The sequence below is a fragment of the Falco peregrinus genome, chromosome 9 (assembly GCF_023634155.1).
Source record: "Falco peregrinus isolate bFalPer1 chromosome 9, bFalPer1.pri, whole genome shotgun sequence".
Lineage (NCBI taxonomy): Eukaryota > Metazoa > Chordata > Aves > Falconiformes > Falconidae > Falco > Falco peregrinus.
This window is the reverse complement of record NC_073729.1, coordinates 23,279,169-23,296,741: the sequence shown is the minus strand read 5'-3', so window position 1 is coordinate 23,296,741 and position 17,573 is coordinate 23,279,169. Positions and strand designations below refer to the sequence as shown.

Genomic DNA, 17,573 nt, shown 5'->3' with positions numbered 1-17,573 from the left:
AAAATGGTTTCTCTTCCCTCCCCAGCCCACCGTGTCCCAGGAAGTGTGGCGTGGAGCAGGGGGCTCACCGAGATACATGCTGCGCCAGGGGGGATCAGACCTGCTGTGGGCTTGCTCCCGAGGTGCCGAGCATGAGATCTGGAGAACTGAACCCCCTCCTCAGCCCGGGTCCGTACTCAGCTCCTGAACAAAACCGTGGCCTGGCCCCAGAGGGGAGAGGGAGGTGAGCCGCTCCCAATTATGGCCTTGGCCTCAGAGAGCATCACTCCTATTCACATCAGAAAAGGGAAATACTATGTCTTCTGCAGAAAACAGAAAGGTTTTTAACAAACAGGGTCCCTTTTCCCTCCTGTACACCCAGAAAAGGCTTCTTATTGCTTATTTTAATCAAATACTACATGGAAAATGGGAAACCAGGTGAAACCCTCGCAAGCAGGCAGCCCAACCCCCAGCCCATCCCTTCCCACCCAGCACAGTGTCTTCACTCATTTTAAAATCTTTTTATTCCTCTGAACAGACCCCTCAAAATCAATTCCTGGCACCCCCTACACCCTGCCTGCACAAATAAATCAATGCATGACAGGAACAGCACACGTCAGCAGGACCAGATGCACGGGGTGCAACTGAACACCCACAAAACCAGGATGACAATATCATCCATCCGTTTAAATTTTAAGGAAAATCACCAAACCCACTTGACTCTGAGAAGGCAAACCCAAAGGACAGCTTAGGCTGCGGCTGGTTTTGATCCTTCAGAACAAAGGAAACATCTTCTTGTGATTTTTATTGATTTCAGATTAAGAGATATCAGCATACCCGCAGCACTGTAACACTCCAGAGTGCTGAGCACACACAACCGTCCCGTGCATCACAGGTTTGATATGACTGAAAAACACTACCTTTACAAAAATGACAGCAAAAGTATTAAAACTTATCCTAAATTAGATCAAAATGCAAAGAAGTAATAACATTTCAGTTTAACATCCATTTTTAATTAGGTCTATGCCTAAATAAAAGTTTTAGTCTCTAAGTAAACATGCTCCATGATATCTAACATGGGAGGATTTCTCCTGTGTGACTTTTCGGGGGATAATGTAACTCCTCTCTGCCTGAACACATGAAAACGGTGCTGGAGACAGGACCTTGCTAAACCTTAAAATATCAAATACTGAACATTCTTGAAAGGAATAATTTCAAATAGACTAATTTTTTGGCAAAGTAAGCTTAACAGACTTCTCTTGCTGAAGGCATTAGATAATTCACACTCACAAGCCCTGTTAATCACCTAACCTCCAAAGCTGCTCTCTGAGAAAGGTTTTTAAGGACTTTCATACAATCCTTCACAGTGTAAATCACTTATGTAGAATATGTATTTTAGCTATATTGTATTAATGGAATAACTAACTGCTCATCACATAAACATATATATTAAAATAAACCTACTAGTGAACACCGTGGTGGCCAGCACTGAGGCAGCACACCTGCACAAGCTGGGACCTGGCAGTTCGGAGAGGTGGTATAACATAAAGGCAGCTCCGCTCAGTTACCACAGCTTGCCAAGACATTAAATCATCTTTTTTTTCCCCAGGAAATCTATTTGCTGGAAAAATTAGAATTAAGATTTTTTTTGTTAGCTTATCCAAATATTGCATGATTTCAGCAAGTGTCAAACATTGGGCCAGTGGTGGCTGTAATGTCAGCAAAGGGAGCGCTCTGATGAAGCGCAATAACTGACTGCTTCTTCAGGACAAGGAAGATGTAAAACTGGGCTGCGACTTCTTTCGGTTGTTTTTCCAACAGAGCTCCCGAAAACTGAACGAACACATGCCTGATCTCTTCAGGTGCTGCATGAGAGAAATGAGAACATCAGTCAGGTCAGCTTCCCTGCCCATAAACCCAGATCCCATCAAGGCTGAACCGAAGAGCGCTGCTCGGAGTGCATATTTTCTGCTTGAACACCTTGAATAGGATCTTATCTTGGCATTTGCATTTATGTAAGTGGCTCTTAACATTTTATTGCCATAATATTGCTAGCACCTACCTACGTTACTAAAATCTACATATGCCCAGTTCCACTGAATTCACCGAAACAGTATTGAGGCATGCGATGAAGCGCATCTATAAGGGTTCTCATGATTCAAAATGATAAGAACCCCCGCATGCCTTGTTCGTGGGATACAGAGTACCGGCTGTATCACAGGCAATTTCAGTCACATCTAACGAAGTGGTATTATTGCTTGGTTTTTAATGGCGCTTGGACATTCAGCATCAGAGCAGCCTGTTAGAGCTGGCTTCTGTTAGAGTCCTGGCGATACGGTGTATGATGTCTTACATTACAGTTTCACCAGTTTCACCAGGATTTCTGCAAGAAAAGCAGAATAAGCCTTCCCGAGGCAAAGGCTGCCCTCCCTGGTGAATTTCAAGCACCTTGAAAGCACCGGGGCATTAAAACCTCTTAAAGAAGGTGATACCAGCTTTCTTTTTAACATAACCCTGATTCATTTCCCTAGCTGACATCTCAAGAGGATGAATAGCTAAACGATGGCACCCAGCAGTGCCCAGCTGAGATCTGGAAACCTGTAAGCAGCTGTGAGTTGGGTTTTGTAGAGATACTCCAGAGCATACTCATAGAAGGAAGAGAGCAAGGGCCTAGCATTAGAGCAAACACTGCCCTGGAAGCAAACGTTCAGGAAGTTCTAGCAATTCCAGCAGCTGTGGGAAGACACCGTGTCAGGCACTCAGACTTTTCCTATGTAAATACCCAATAAAATGCAGTTACATGCTGCGTATAAGAGGCAGCAATATGACCAACAGTCTAAGTAGGAGATTTTCTGACATGGTCCACCTGCAATCAACACCTGGTTTTGGCATCTAATGACTAAATCCTGCACAGTACCTGTAAAGTTCTTAATAACTGAAGAGTTCTTTTGCTCCACCTTAGTTCTTCACTGTCTTTCCTGTTCCTTGTTAGTTCCTCGAGAGGAAACAGAACAGAAGGTTAGACAGCACGTGTAAAAAGTCACACCCCATGATGATAAAAAGGACAAGAGTTTTAGCCTAATTGAAAATCCAGCTGGAGCTGAGCATTTTGATGGCCATACTCAGGATAACTGACACCTCTGTGGCCATACCGGGCTTTGTGAAACAGAGAAAAGAATGTGTTCTGGTTTTGACTTTGTGAAAGGTTGTATTGGTCAGGGGCCAAAAAGAATGTTCAAAAATTTGGATTTAGATTTTGGGCTTCACCTCTGAAGTCAACAGGAGAAGACTGCCCTTGTTTCAGAGTGTCTGAGCATCCTCACAGCCAGTAAGTTCAGAAACTGTTTCCTTCTTACAGGAAGCACCATCTCTATGTAAGGAGCTGTTTCCCTCCCAGACTGTAACCTTTGAATGTGGGAATACCGCAGCCCTGATTATCAAGCTATACAGTTTCTGACTAGCAAAACATGTACTAAAGATGATGTTAGTACACCAAAATGCACTGTAAGTTCATGACGCTATTACAAATATTTTTAAAACATTGCTGAGAAAGAACACCGTTCTCTTCTGAAATAAGTCAGAGGGGTCAGCTTCGGGTATGCATACATTTGCTAACTCAGCTGGCTGTGTTTCAGCTTCTTGGCCCGGGCAATTGCTCACCAGTGAGGAGCTCTCAGAGAAAGTCAGTCTATCCTGCTGTTAGAACAGAAAGGATGATCAGTAGGCAACACCATTTATGCATACAGTGCACTTCTCGATTACATAATTCTGCTCAAAGCATTTACTGTAATAAACCAAAATGATTTAATAGCTGCTATTTCTACCATGTCTATTCTCACATAGGCAGGGACGTCGCTGTAGTATTTGTCCTACAGCTGGGTCTGTACCTATGGCCTCCGTTCAGACACAGACCCTGCATTTTCTACTCCTGTTAGGTCCAATTTTGTCATTCTTTTTCAGCTTTAGTGAGTTTCATATTCTCTAAAGAATGCCCTTTCAAGTCAGCATAAATGAAGACAGCAGAAATAATTTGTTATTGCTTAAGTATTTTCTCAATACGAGACACAAAAGGTAAGTTTTATCCTTTATCAAGATGATTATATTTATCTCTTTAGTACAAAGAGTCTGTATTTCCTATTAAGATTTCATTTATGCTTAATGGTTAGACTGTAATCTATACTTATTAACAGACATTTTAATTAATCATTCATTCATTGTAAAGCTACTAAAGTGCTAATAAATAAATTTTCGTAACACAAGCTACTTAATGCTACATCAGCTGTTTCTAGCATCCTTTTCAAACATGTATTAGTAATTTCTTAATGTGTGTTACACAGAACCCTAGCATAAAATGAAACCAATAAATACATATAGGTCTCTAAAATTTATGGAAACTGCTCACTATCATTTCACCACAGTTATCATGAGTTTCTTTTCTGTTATTCTGTGATGTCAACATAAACAAATCATTTCTAGTTTTTCTCTCAGTCTCTGAATGAGCTGATTCCTGCAGGTAACTTGGCTCTTCTACTATCAGCATCTCTGTATTAATAAAAAAACAAGGTTTAAGAGGCAATTACTGTGAATCACTGTCCTTAAAAAAACAAACAAACAACACTGAAAAACAAAACTCACACCCTAGCTAGCAATCTTTGAAAGAAAGGGACAGAATGAGTAAATACAGAATAAATATTATTCCCAATAGGACCGTGGAATAAGAATCACCTTCCAAGAGAGTTTCTCCTTTTCTAAAAGTTGACCTTTATGGACTTGCAAGAGGTACTTTTGTTGATTAACTTGTGGGGCAGACATACAGATTATACTTGTGGCAGAGCAGTGGAGTAAAAGCAGATACATCACCCTCTCAGATCTAAAATGGAACATTTCTTCTTGCTTGATATTAACCAAAACACAATCTTTAGGTTACAAACGGAAGTTATTTACATGAATTTGGAAATCTAGAGAGCAGTTTGATTACACTCAGAACAAGTGAGAAGCTTTTTTTAAAAAAAACCACCACCACCAAATCTGGTAGTTTGGTAGACAATTACAGAAACCAAAGCTGAAACCAAAAATACTTCCTTATGCCACAAGGAAGAAAAAGACTTCCATTCAGTTTCTGATCTAAGGAACAAAAGAACAGCAAAGTACTTACAAAAACAAAAAAACTTTTCATTTTTATTTTAAATAATTAACAGCCACTTTCCTTAACATTTAACTTTCTTGGCCTTTGATTTATAGAACACTGCACACAAACACTGTGCACATGTCTCTCAAACATTATGTAAAACAGAAAACATTTTCTAACAGCTAATTCTGCAACAACAGAACTAAAATATTACCTGTGGTATCTTGCTCTTTTCTTGTTTCTTCCATTTCAGACTCCCTCTGTATTCCTTTTCTTCTCATGTTAAATCTGCGACTCTTGAAGCATTTTGCAAACAACTGAAATACAAGCTGTATATTAATTGCTGCAACCCAGAATTCAGATATTTGAATCAAGTAATCCTGAAAATCTGGAATAGCCTTCTGCAGCTTCAACTTTGTCAGCAAACTTCATGAAGAAATAACTAAGGGACAGCTTGGATCATTTTTCCTTGAAGCCAGTAAGCAAGGATGAAAAAAGAATATCTGCAGTTATGTGTGTGGATTTCTCTCCCCATGTACTGGTATATGAGTATTTTTCATCCTCATAAAGAGCAAGTTGTAATTCTGCACCTCGACTCTAAGTGGTGAAGCTGTGCTGCTATAATGAACCTGCAGAGCTGTTTGCCTGGAGACCCTGCCTCCCAGATCTCTCCAAGCCACACAACAGAAGAAAGAGTGCAATTAACGTAAGGCTGCTGCACACAGGTCACACCGTTGTTATTCCCTATCACCTTGTGTGCCTGTTGAGCTCTTTTTTATCTTATCACCAGCTCTAAACTTACAGCTTCTTTGAATGATCTGTCAGATACTACGTAGGGACACAAGAGGCTTTGATAGATAGTATTTCCATAAAACTGTCTTGTGCAAAAAAGACCAGTAAGGTGCACAGCCACAGGAAAGGGTGGTCTGGCCCACCCTGCTAGCCAAAATGATCAGCAATCAGGAACCTCTTGGTCCTCTGAAAAGCAAGTCTCTGGCTGCTCTCCAGCTGGCAAGTGCAAAACAAATTGGCATACTGATTTTCTAAAGCCATTAACAATATCATAAGAATAATGTTCATGCCTGATGTACTTTAAAGTAAACATAGAGGAAAGATGTGGTCTCATATTGATTACAGAGCAGAAACAAACCGGAAAATAATAAAGTAGAAAGCAGAAAAGAAATTGACAGAAATCTAAATAGTTGTGTATTAGTGTACAGTCAGGTGCCAGTATGTGAAATGAAACATCAGCTTTCAACTTTGTCGTGTTTCACCTGTTGTTGGAGTGCTAGAGATAAAAGTTGCGAGCTCTACAGACTGTCTTTCTGATGAAGCAATTAGTGGTGAGTTTGCAAATAATCATCAGGTATCCAACTGAACTTTACTGCAAAACAATACTTTCAGTGATGCTACGCACCTGCAGTTTACTAGGAGTTCACATGAAACCAAGTCTGCAAAATGTCTCTCAGTTAGACCCTAGGTGTGCAACAGTCCCATAATCTATACAGTGACATTAAAACCTACAAGAAATTGATCTTTACCATTTGCAGATCAGCATGAACCACAGGCTGTGTAGCATGGAACAGGATTTTATCCACACCTCCTGATTTCTTCCACATCATTGTTTTTTTTGTTGGGGGTGCAAGGTCTAATGTAGTAAGAATGTCCGTGCAGTTGTTAAGTTGGTTGTATATAGTGTTACAGCTGAGTTCCTTCCCTACATCCACAAGCAACTTCCTCTTTCTTTTATTTTTTTTCCTCTGGGTCATAGCTACATAGAACAAGTATTTAAAAAAAAATATCTAAGAAGGTCTAGTCACAGAACACTTAGGCATAAAAAAAAAGCACTGTGAATCAAAGGGACAGGCTGCTGACCTCCTGAAACACCACATAGACTTGAAAATCAAAGTACAAGTGCATGTGCCGTTTCTCCAGAATTTTTCATAAAGTATACTCTTTGTATCCTTGTACAGGAAATTCATGTGTTTAGTTATGGAAGACATATGACTACCATACTAAAGAACCAGGAATGTGAGGACTTAATGAGAACACAAGATATACCAACAAAATTGAGTAAGCTGTCTTTAATCCATCAGGAAGGTCATTGTTCCAAGAACTGCTGATGTACTCAACAGGTTTCATTACCTCATAATTAATATCTGTATTTGTCAGTTTAATCCTTTAGGAATTTAATTTAGATGTACATAGTAAACATGACAGAAAGACATGGATTGGTTATATAGCTGTAACTTATTGAATATTATTTTAGCAGACTGGAAAATTCCAGTATTTTAAATATTAATGTCAACATGAACTTGTTTATTTGCTAGCAGCCACCAACACGATGGGTGACATTTAAATTTACTTACAGAAGAAATTAAATATTTTTCTTATTGGATCTTATTAAAGTTAAAAGTTTGCAAAACAGAATTTTACAAAGGCCTGAAAGTTTTAAGATTGTTATTTTACACATAAAAATCACTGATGTGTCACTAACAGTAGAAGTTCTTTGGCTGAAACCTCAGTAACATTCATGAACAGCCCACGCTTGCACTGTTAGCAGAACTGAAGAGCAAGGAAACTTGATTTGGTACACAGAAGAAACTGTCAGCAGAGATTTGGGCAGATCAGGTGAATACCTGATATTGGTTTGTGTAATAGTTACCATAAAATAGAACTATGACAGTAGGAGCCGATGAAATCTAAAGTGGGAATAACCTGTTTTGTTCCAACAAGAAGAAAATGAAAGCTAGTTAGTGCAAACATTCAACAAGAAACCGGTCAAGTTCTGACCTGTATCATCAACTGGCTCAAGCACAAATCCATCGTGTTCCATCAATGAAGGCATTGTTTCATTCATTAGATGACTTACTTCCTTAATGGTGGTGTCTGTGCAGCTGGACTCAACTGTAAGAAAACCCAGCAAATAATCCAAATTAAAAAAAAGTTTACAAGATGGAAAAATTTCTTAATCTCACAACAAAGAATGAAAGCAGACAAAAAGGATCAGAATTAGAAAACTGTGATTTTATCTATGATCTCACAATCACCTTAACCAGTAATAACTGTCTCTGCTTCTGCACTACACATTTCCCTTTGCTGACACCAGAACCTGTATGACCGGGTGGTGGAACAGACGGAAGAACTGGTAGAAAAACCCACCCAATGAAAAATGTTTGGGGAGAAAAGTGGTTATTTTCAATACGTATCTGTTTCCAGTTCCAGGAAACTGCATGGCAGTGTGGGCATCTCTGTCAACATAAAAGGAACAGGTAGTAGCAGGACTAGTGCAAGGAAAGGCAAGTGCCACTGTTTCACTTCAAAGCTGTTCCAGAATTCTCAGTTTTAAAGTAACAGTGTGATGGGGGTATAAGGATTTAAAATATAAAAAAATTTCCAGAAATACTTTTCAAAAAAATTATTTCTTTCACCAATGTCAAACCAAAAGACGACTAGGAACTTTATGAACTACTGAAGTGTCATTTGCTGCTGAAATATGAAGCCAGAAATACTCATAGGTAAAGTTCAAAGTCACAGCATACCCTTGTTCAGTTTCCTTTCCCCTACAAAAGCCTTATCGTACTGCCTAAGCAGCAGGGTGGATCAACAGCGTATCCAACAGGATGTCACATAAAAGTGTTTCTAAGCAATGTCACATTACAGATCTGGAATCCCTAGGTCAAATTAAATTGTACCTAAAATGGTGGATGGATATTAGAAAAAAAAATAAAGGAAAGGAACAAAAGAGAAAGGCTCCAGATATTATACAGAGCTGAATGTGAGTAACTTTAGGCATTAATACAGAGGGTTTGTGTAAGACAGAGCAGACACTGCAGACTCACTGGCTATGCTGTTCTCTGGCAGATCTTGTGACAAAGGATGTTCTTCCTTCATATCAAGAATGTCTTTATCCAGACCATTTTGCTCATCCCTCAACAGGATTTCTTAAATACAAAATGGATAGTTTTAATCATTCTAAGTCTCAGTAGTTATAAATTAGTCTGATACAGCCTAATGTTAATTATTTAAGGTTAATTCTCTGCAAACTAAAATAAGCTCAGCTTCCACAGATGGCTGTCAACAGTACAGCTATCTTCAGCAGTACAAAAACGGGAACATTAGTCTTACTTCTGAGATTTCCACCTTTTCTTTGAAAAGTAGAATACTGATACTGGTTTAAAAGTATAAATAAAGATTTACATAAATACTCTAAACCACATAGATGTAGAAGCTACTTTGCTGCCTTTGTTACTACAACAATAAGGATAAAAATGCTGCAGTATATCACCTCTGAAAATATAAATTAAACTGTTAAATATTAGGTATAAATCAAATTCCTTTAATTTTAAATAATTTATATCCTTTAAAACAATTTTATGTGGCAATGTCTAAGTGATCATAGATTTAGTGACAAGTAAAAAAAAGTATGAAAACAACAAAAAATACAGGATTTATGTTTGAAAGCAATCACTTTCATTCTATCCTGTTTGTTTTCCTGTAAGAATAAAAATATTTGGAAAGAAGCTAATTCTGTTTATCTATGGCAAACCCTACCAATCATATCTACAGCATTCTCCTCATCTCCAAAACAGTCATGCTCAAAACAGTAAGCATCTTCACGCAGCGCAGACTTGTCTCCATTTACACTCGCAGAGTTGTGATCAGCCACAGGACTCCTACTGCTCATTAAGATGCTGCTGTCAAAGAAGCTCTGTTTTCTTAGTGCATCTGGTTCTTCATCTGAATAAACACAGAATTTCTGATGCTTCATCTGCCTGAATTTTTGAAACACGTATTTATCAATTTCCTAATTTTTCACATATTTTTTAAAAGATTGTAACATATCCCATACCTCAAATGGAACAAACAACAAACAATTCTAGCTAATTCAGTAAAAAGCAGAAAATGTTTGGTTTGATTCTCAGTCTCCAATATCATATTATATTACTTAGAGTACTTACACTAAAACTTAAGCATAAGACAGTATGACAGGCCAATCAGCACAAGTGTGAAACACACACACTTTCAATAATGCACACACTTTTTTCACGTCTGGAAAGCACTCAGACTGTACAAATTTTTCCACACAAACACACTTTTCCTTATGGAATATTTCTAATTTCTCAACTTCTCTCACCAAAGTTTCTATCACAGAGAAGTATATTGCTTTCGTAATCCTCTGTAAGTGTGATGTCTTCAGCTCTGCTCTGATTCAAGGTAAAATGTTCAGCAACATCAATGGAACTGACGAAAAAAACATTATACAAAATATAGGGTGAACTGAAACCTATTGACCAGTTAGCTGGAACATGAAAACTTGGTCCTAAACAGTCTTCAATCCTGACACTTTGTCATGAACCCCCCCAAAAGATAGCTTCTGTTTTCTATGGCATTAAAAGTACCCTGGCTGCTCCTCACTTCTGTGGAGAGAGAACAACTGTTTCCCAAGGCTATTCGCAGTCAAATCGTTTTTAAGGGGGTTTTGATAAAATTCACTCCTTTGGATTTCCTCTAAAAGCTGAAAATAAGCATATGGAAACCAGGTGCTATAGGTTTATTAAAATTGATACCTCTAAGCAAGTAGGCAGCTGCTGCCTTTGCTAGCCAAAATTTCCATGCATGCAATCACCAATGTATGTCATGCAGCGAAGACTGAACCTGCACTAGCTGTGAGAGGAGACAGCTGGGAGAGGTCCGTGAGGAAGGGGAAAGCACTGTGTTACCCAGCTTCAGAATACTGCCCACATCCGGAACTCCATGGACAAATGATCCAGATGTATACTCAGACAGCAGCCCCCACAAGAAACAGCAGGCATAGCTATAAGGACAAGGGCAGCAGCCGTACTCCTTATTTCACATTTTGCCACTCTCTTTTGCCAGAAAACTTGGTCTCATGCGAGTTTGTTCACATCCAAGCCCTGCTATCTACCGGGTGCTCACCCCATAACAGGCATCTAATCAGTGTAACGCCATCATCTGTAAATCAAACCACACAGACTCTTTGGGTAGGCAGCAAAGGCATGCTTTACAGTTAGCACACTGAAGTACTTGAATAGTTTTACCTGGCAGCTGTACTTGGAAAATACTAAATACTAACAGATCCCATCAAGCTGTATTTATGACAAGGTACAGAGGAAGCTTCAGCAGAAATCCCTTATCCTGGACCTCTGGGGGCATTGCAGACACCAGAAACGTGTCTTGGCCTCCCGCTTTTTATCAGTTTTTCTACATTCTGTCAGAAAAGCCAAAGAAATATGCTGGCTTTTCATGGGGAGCCAAGCTGACTACTGCTGATAAAATGCCCCAGCCCAAAGAGCAATGGAGCAGAAATTAAATACAGTTACACAATGGAACAGTGCAACATTGCAAGGTTACTAGCCAGAGCTTCTTGGTCTTACAATGGCATTTATATTAACTTTTATATCTTTTCTTGAGGGCAGAAAGTTGTTTGCAGGCTTCACTCAGACAATTTAAAATCCTGAAGTCAAGTTCCACACGTTATTTCATTGTAGATGTCTGGACTTTGAGGAACCCTACCAAAGTACAATTCATGTGACTGTAAAGCCGACTTGGAATTTAGGAGAATTCAGTTATCAAATCAGAGCAATTCCGAGTCCTGATCAGATAACAGAAAGGATATGCTTTACTTCTAGAGATTCTAAAATAATGAGTAAAAACTAGGAAAGCATTTACTTTAAATCAAGTAGTGGCATTTCAAAATCATGAAATTCTTCAGGTAATGTAATGGACAGATAATCAGCCTCAAAGTTCTCTTCTGGAAGGTCAACAAGTCCTAAAAGAAAGAGACAACATAACAAAATAAGTATCAATAAAAGTAATGTTCTCCCAAGTACATATAATAAGACTGTAAACCTGTCAGGAATGTCTGCTGCCATTCTAAATAACAGAAAGGTAAAGCTTAAGCACTTTGTCAACAGGACTCCGAAGTGGAATTAAAATCCTTAGTTTACATATACTTTAGAAGCCTTATTGTTTTACAGGCAGATACAGAAGAGTCTGCTGCTACAGGACTTGAAATACAGTCAGACCATTGGGGTTATGAACAGCTATATTAAGTCCCTGAAAGATTCTCACAACTGACATTTGGCCTAGCACCTTCCATAGCACTTGAAATGAATTAGTGCATTTTCTTTTTCTCTCCCATGTCTGTATAACACTGTTCTCCAGCATCAAATAACTATGAAGTGAGACTGCAAATATGTGGTCATCAGAGAATCCTGGAACCATTTGTGAAGTAACAGATTTCTGAAGGCCATCTAACCCAACCTTTTGCTCAAAACAGGGTTAATTTATAAGTTTGATCACTTCTGACTATTTCTGCTGATGGAGATTCACAGCATGCCTGGACAGCCTGTTTCAGCATTTTACCACTTCCACTGAGAATTCAACCCCCACCCCCTGCCCCCTTAGATCTCATGGGAGTCTCCATTGCCACAGCTGTGACTGTTGTGTCTTGTTCTTGTGGTGTGTAGTCCTCTATAACTACTATAATAGTAGGCATTCAAACTAGATAGTACTGGGTACTTATTGTGTTTCTTCTAGAGATTTCCAAATGTTGACAAATGCTAACCTGTCGCAACACTCTCCAAACTAGCCAGCTGCAACAAGGTCTTTTACCATCTCATACCAGCATTCTCTTCATGCCAGTCCCTCCACTGCCTTCTCCTCATCTCACCTCATCCAGAGCATGCACACACTCTCTCTCTGCTTCTTCCTCGGCTGCTCTCTCTTCATTGGCTCTCAACCACTTAACTTAACCAGCCACAGCTGCACCTTATCTACATTGACCAACCCACCGCCCCTGAAGCCAACCCACAGTTGTATATTATCAATACTAATTAATCCAGCTTCATTCTTCTACACTAACTAACTACTCATGATCGTTAACCAGTTCTGTTTAATATCTTTATTGATGATCTGGATGAGGGGATCTAGTGTACCCTCAGTAAGTTTGCAGGTGACACCAAGTTGGGCAGGAGTTTTAATCTTCCTGAGGGCAGGAAGGCACTGCTGAGGGATTTGGACAGGCTGGATCGATGGGCCAAGGCCAGTTGTATGAGGCTCAAGAAGGCTCAGTGCAGGGGTCCTGCGCTCAGGTCACAACAGCCCCTTGCAGTGCTGCAGGCACTGGGCAGAGCAGCTGGGGAGCTGCCCAGTGGGAAAGGGCCTGGGGGTGATGGTCATCAGCCAGCTGAATATGAATTGGCAGTGTGCCCAGATGGCCAAGAAGGCCAACAGCACCCTGGCTTTTGTCAGAAACAGTGTGGCCAGCAGGACGAGGGCAGCAATTGTCCTTGGCACTGATGAGGCCGCACTGTGAATACTGTGTACAGTTTTAGGCCCCTCGCTACAGGAAAGACATGGAGGTGCTGGAGCATGTCCAGAGAAGGGCAACAAAGCTGGTGAAGGGTCTAGAGCACAAGCCTGATGAGAAGCAGCCGAGGAAACTGGGTTTCCTGGAGAAAAGGAAACTCAGGGGAGACCTTCTTACTGTCTACAACTACCTGAAAGTTTGTAGGCAGGTGGGAGTCAGTCTCTTCTCCCAAGTAACAAGCAATAGGACAAGAGGAAACAGCCTCAAGTTGTGCCAGGGGAGGCTTAGATTGGATATTAGTAAAATTTCTTTACCAAAAGTGTTGTCAAGCATTAGAACAGGCTGCCCAGGAAAGTCACTGTCCCTGGAGGTTTTTAGAAAATGTGTAGATGTGGTGCTTAGGGACATGGTTTAGCAGTAGACTTGGCAGTGCTGGATTAATGGTTGTACTCGATGATCTTAAAGGTCTTTTCTAAGCTAAACAATTTATGAGTCTATCCTTAGGAATAATGTAGAGTAGGTATTCTGCAAACAGACCAGGTCACAAAGCACATTAGGGCTCACAACAGATGCTGGTGTCCGATTCTTGGCCTTTTTTTAGACAAATGTGCCTCTCCATTTGTTGCCTAAGTATGACAAACAAATAGCGTGTTGGAAAAGGACCCAGTCATCTCTGCTGCATTCTTTCTGGCTACATGGCTGGAGCTCAAAACACACTGTCAGATCTGGCACTAACACCCTGTTAGACATGTTGTTGGTGTCATTGGAAATTAAAATTAATTATCTAGCAACTGAAGCTGAATTCAAGCTTCTTCTTGTAAGACCACTTAAGACACCGCTTCTTTTAAAGGAGTCAAAGACCTGAAATCACATTAAATTAAGCCAGACTAAATGTCAGCAGTAGGCACTAGTATGTTCAGTTTCCTTTGTTATCAATAACATGTATTTAACAGAAATATCAAAAAATAACTTTTAAAATGAGAGCTGTAAAGGACACAGATGGAAAAATGCAGAATTCTGTACACACCTGGGCGAAAGGCTGTCTTCATTTTTGTCAAAGCTTCACCACAGTCTGCCAAGAGGTACTTTACTTTCCTGTGGTAAATCCGCACCACTCCTAGGAGTAAGTGCCCAGAGGTTCGCAGAGCTATTGTAAACTTTGATGATTTAAAAAAGTTGTTCAGGAGTTAGTATTTTTGGCAAAAATATCAAAATGAAAATATTACACAATAGTAACAGAGTTCCAGTAACATACCACAATACAGAGCTCTATGAAATTCAACAGGGCTTTGTACTGATATAGAGGATTGTAAACATAAATGAATTTTCAGAGCTAGGAACTTTGAGTTGATTCTGTTCCTAAACATTGCCATGCCAAAGCGTAAGTCCTGAACCGGTGCACTTACTTTATCTAAAACATCTCAGCTAAACGCCAAGAAACAGTGTAATGCAACCTGAAACAGAAAGTAGCTGCCCTGTATCCTAGTATTTGACACTTTGGTTATTTGAGTGAACAGACAGGGTACCTATGCCCTTACTTCTGCAAAGAAAGGCCGTAACTATGGCCTTATTTATGCAAAGTCTTCCTGCACCAAACACAGTCAAGGTGGTCATGCAGATGCTAGGCAGGACAGCATGCAAGGGAAAGCAAACAGTACTCAACTAGCACCTCTTGGAAAACACTTCCAAATAATACCAAGATTATTTTAACAACACTCAACTAATAATAACCCATGCAAGACAGATGATGCAATTCAGGCTACCAAATATCAAGCAGGTATTTTCATGGAGAAAAAACCCCCAAAATCTGCTTGCACCAGCCAAAAGCCTTGGCTTGCCTGAGCCATCGATTAGTGACAGCGCAAAGCGTTCCTCACTGTTCCCTTGGATGCAATTGCAACGGAGAGGCCAAGGACTGAGTCATGGCTACTTGACTGCCTGCATCTGTGCTTGCTTGAGTCATACCTTCTCTGTGATGACAGAGGACTTCAGCCTCCAGGACTGTTCATACAGAGTCTCTAATAAGCACTATGTGTGCTTAATTATATGTGTATATGATTATAATGGGGGACCTGGAAGAAGTCCACTGAAAGTGGAAACATGGTTACAATATGTCAAAAGTTATTTATGACAAGATCAGCAAAAGCATTCTCTGTGTACAATTTCACGGCAGTTTTCTTTGGTTAAGCTTGACTTTGGTTAAGCAGCTGACTTTTCAATTTTTTTGAGACAATTTCCTTGTATTTGGGAATACCAGTATTTCCCAAATTCTGTTGAATACCCACTGCCAGTACTCAAAGGCTCTGAAGAAAGACCATTGCTACCACACTGCACTGACGGGCTCATGTTGCCTCACGGGTGGCTGAAACCCACCTACCGTGATCCCTTGGCCAGCAGTGCCCACAGAGCACTCCCTGGAGCTCTATCAGCATGCGGAAAAATACATTTGAATATACTGTGGTAACATTTGCTTACACTGTACATAAATGTATGCCACAGATCTCCAGGAGTAAAATAGCAAGTAAAATATTTATACAAGTATAACTCAATGAGATGGAGATCTTATCTGAGTAAGAACTGAATAAAACCAGAGTAGGATTGTATCTCACACTGGTTTTGAAATAGCCACAAATTTGTCCTAAAGTAAGTCCCCATGATAGCAACAGTCCTGTTCCCTACAAAAGATGAACACCACCCCAGAATTTACCAGAAGATGCCTTCTCATTTAATAGCATACCTTTGGTGAGATGATCTTTTCAACTGTAGTCTCTAAATTGCACTCAAATACGTGAGCTTTGGTAAGCTTCCTCTCCCAGTGGGCAGCAAGCCATATTTTGGCCAATGGCCCACGCTTGTTGATGAGCAAATGCAGGTAGAACATGATGTCTGGGGCAATGCCCACAGGCCAGCCCTGCTGCCACCTCCCGGGCTCTTGTCCTCCCAGTGGGAGAAGGGTCCTGGGGCATGAAGTGGGAAGAGGGATTTAGTGGGACCCTGAGGGGATGGAGGGACTCCACCAGGCGTTGAGGGGACAGGGGGATTTAGCAGGATCTGAGGGGATGGGGGAACCCAACCAGGCTCTGAGGGGACAGGGGGATTTGGCGGAACCCTGAGGGAATGGAGGGACCCAGTCAGAACCTGAGGGGATGGGAGGATTTGGCGGGACCCTGAGGGGATGTAGGGGGGGGAGGGATTTGGCGGGACCCTGAGGGAATGGGGGGACCCAGTCAGGCCCTGAGGGGATTGGAGGATTTGGCGGGACCCTGAGGTGATGGGGTGTGAGGATTTAGTGGTATCTGGGGAGATGGGGGGTATCCAGCCAGGCCCTGAGGGAGTGAGAGAATTTAGCAGGACCTGATGGGGTGAACACAGCTGGGCACTGAGGGGACAAGGGGGATTTAGTGGAATCCTGAAGGGATGGAGGGATCTAGCCAGGTGCTGAGGAAATGGAAGGAGATTTAGTGGGGCCCTGAAGAGATGAGGGGAGCCAGCCAGGCCGTGAGGGGATGAGGTGACCTCACCAGGCGCTGAAGGGATCCCGCCAGGTGCTGAGGGGATGGGAGGATTTAGCAGGACCTGAGATGATAACGGGACCCCACTGGGTGCTGAGGGGATAGGGGGAAATTAGTGGGATCAGAGGGGATGGAGGGACCTCACCAGGCACTGAGGTGATGCAGCCAGGTGCTATGGGGATGGGGAGGGGATTTAGCAAGACCTCGGGGGACAGAGGGACCTTGCTGGGCACTGAGGGAACGGGGGGTGGGGTGGGGGGTGTGTGGGGTGGGGGGGGGGTGGGATTTAGCAGAACCTGAGGAGATGAGGGGACCCCGCCAGGCGCTGAGGGGACCCTGCTGGCGGCTGGGGGATTTAGCGGGACCTGCGCGGACTGAGGGACCTCGCCGGGCCCTGAGGGGCCGGGGGGGGGGATTTAGCGGCCCCTCCTCGGGCCCTGCGGCGGCGGCTCCCTGCGTGCCGCTGCCCGGCTGCCACCGCCTCTCTGCCCGTCTCCGGGTCGGGTTCCGTGTCCTGCGCCGTGCGGTGCCGCGCCGTGCCCTGCAGTGCCGTGCCGTGCCGTGCCGTGCCGCGCCTGTGCGGGCAGCGCCTGTGCGGGCAGCGCGGCAGCCGGGCGGC

General features: G+C 41.9%; 1 protein-coding gene across 1 annotated transcript; it reads right to left on the bottom strand.

The window, feature by feature from the left end:
- Positions 1-739: 739 nt before the first annotated feature.
- RAD21L1 (RAD21 cohesin complex component like 1) lies at positions 740-17,196 on the bottom strand. The gene is given in 14 exon segments (XM_005239957.3): positions 740-1,775; positions 1,778-1,844; positions 2,897-2,974; positions 3,586-3,675; positions 4,382-4,521; positions 5,322-5,424; positions 6,649-6,878; positions 7,901-8,014; positions 8,950-9,051; positions 9,662-9,847; positions 10,245-10,351; positions 11,801-11,900; positions 14,470-14,599; positions 16,180-17,196. Coding segments are annotated over 14 exon segments (1,731 nt in total). The 5' UTR covers positions 16,324-17,196; the 3' UTR covers positions 740-1,635.
- Positions 17,197-17,573: the final 377 nt, after the last annotated feature.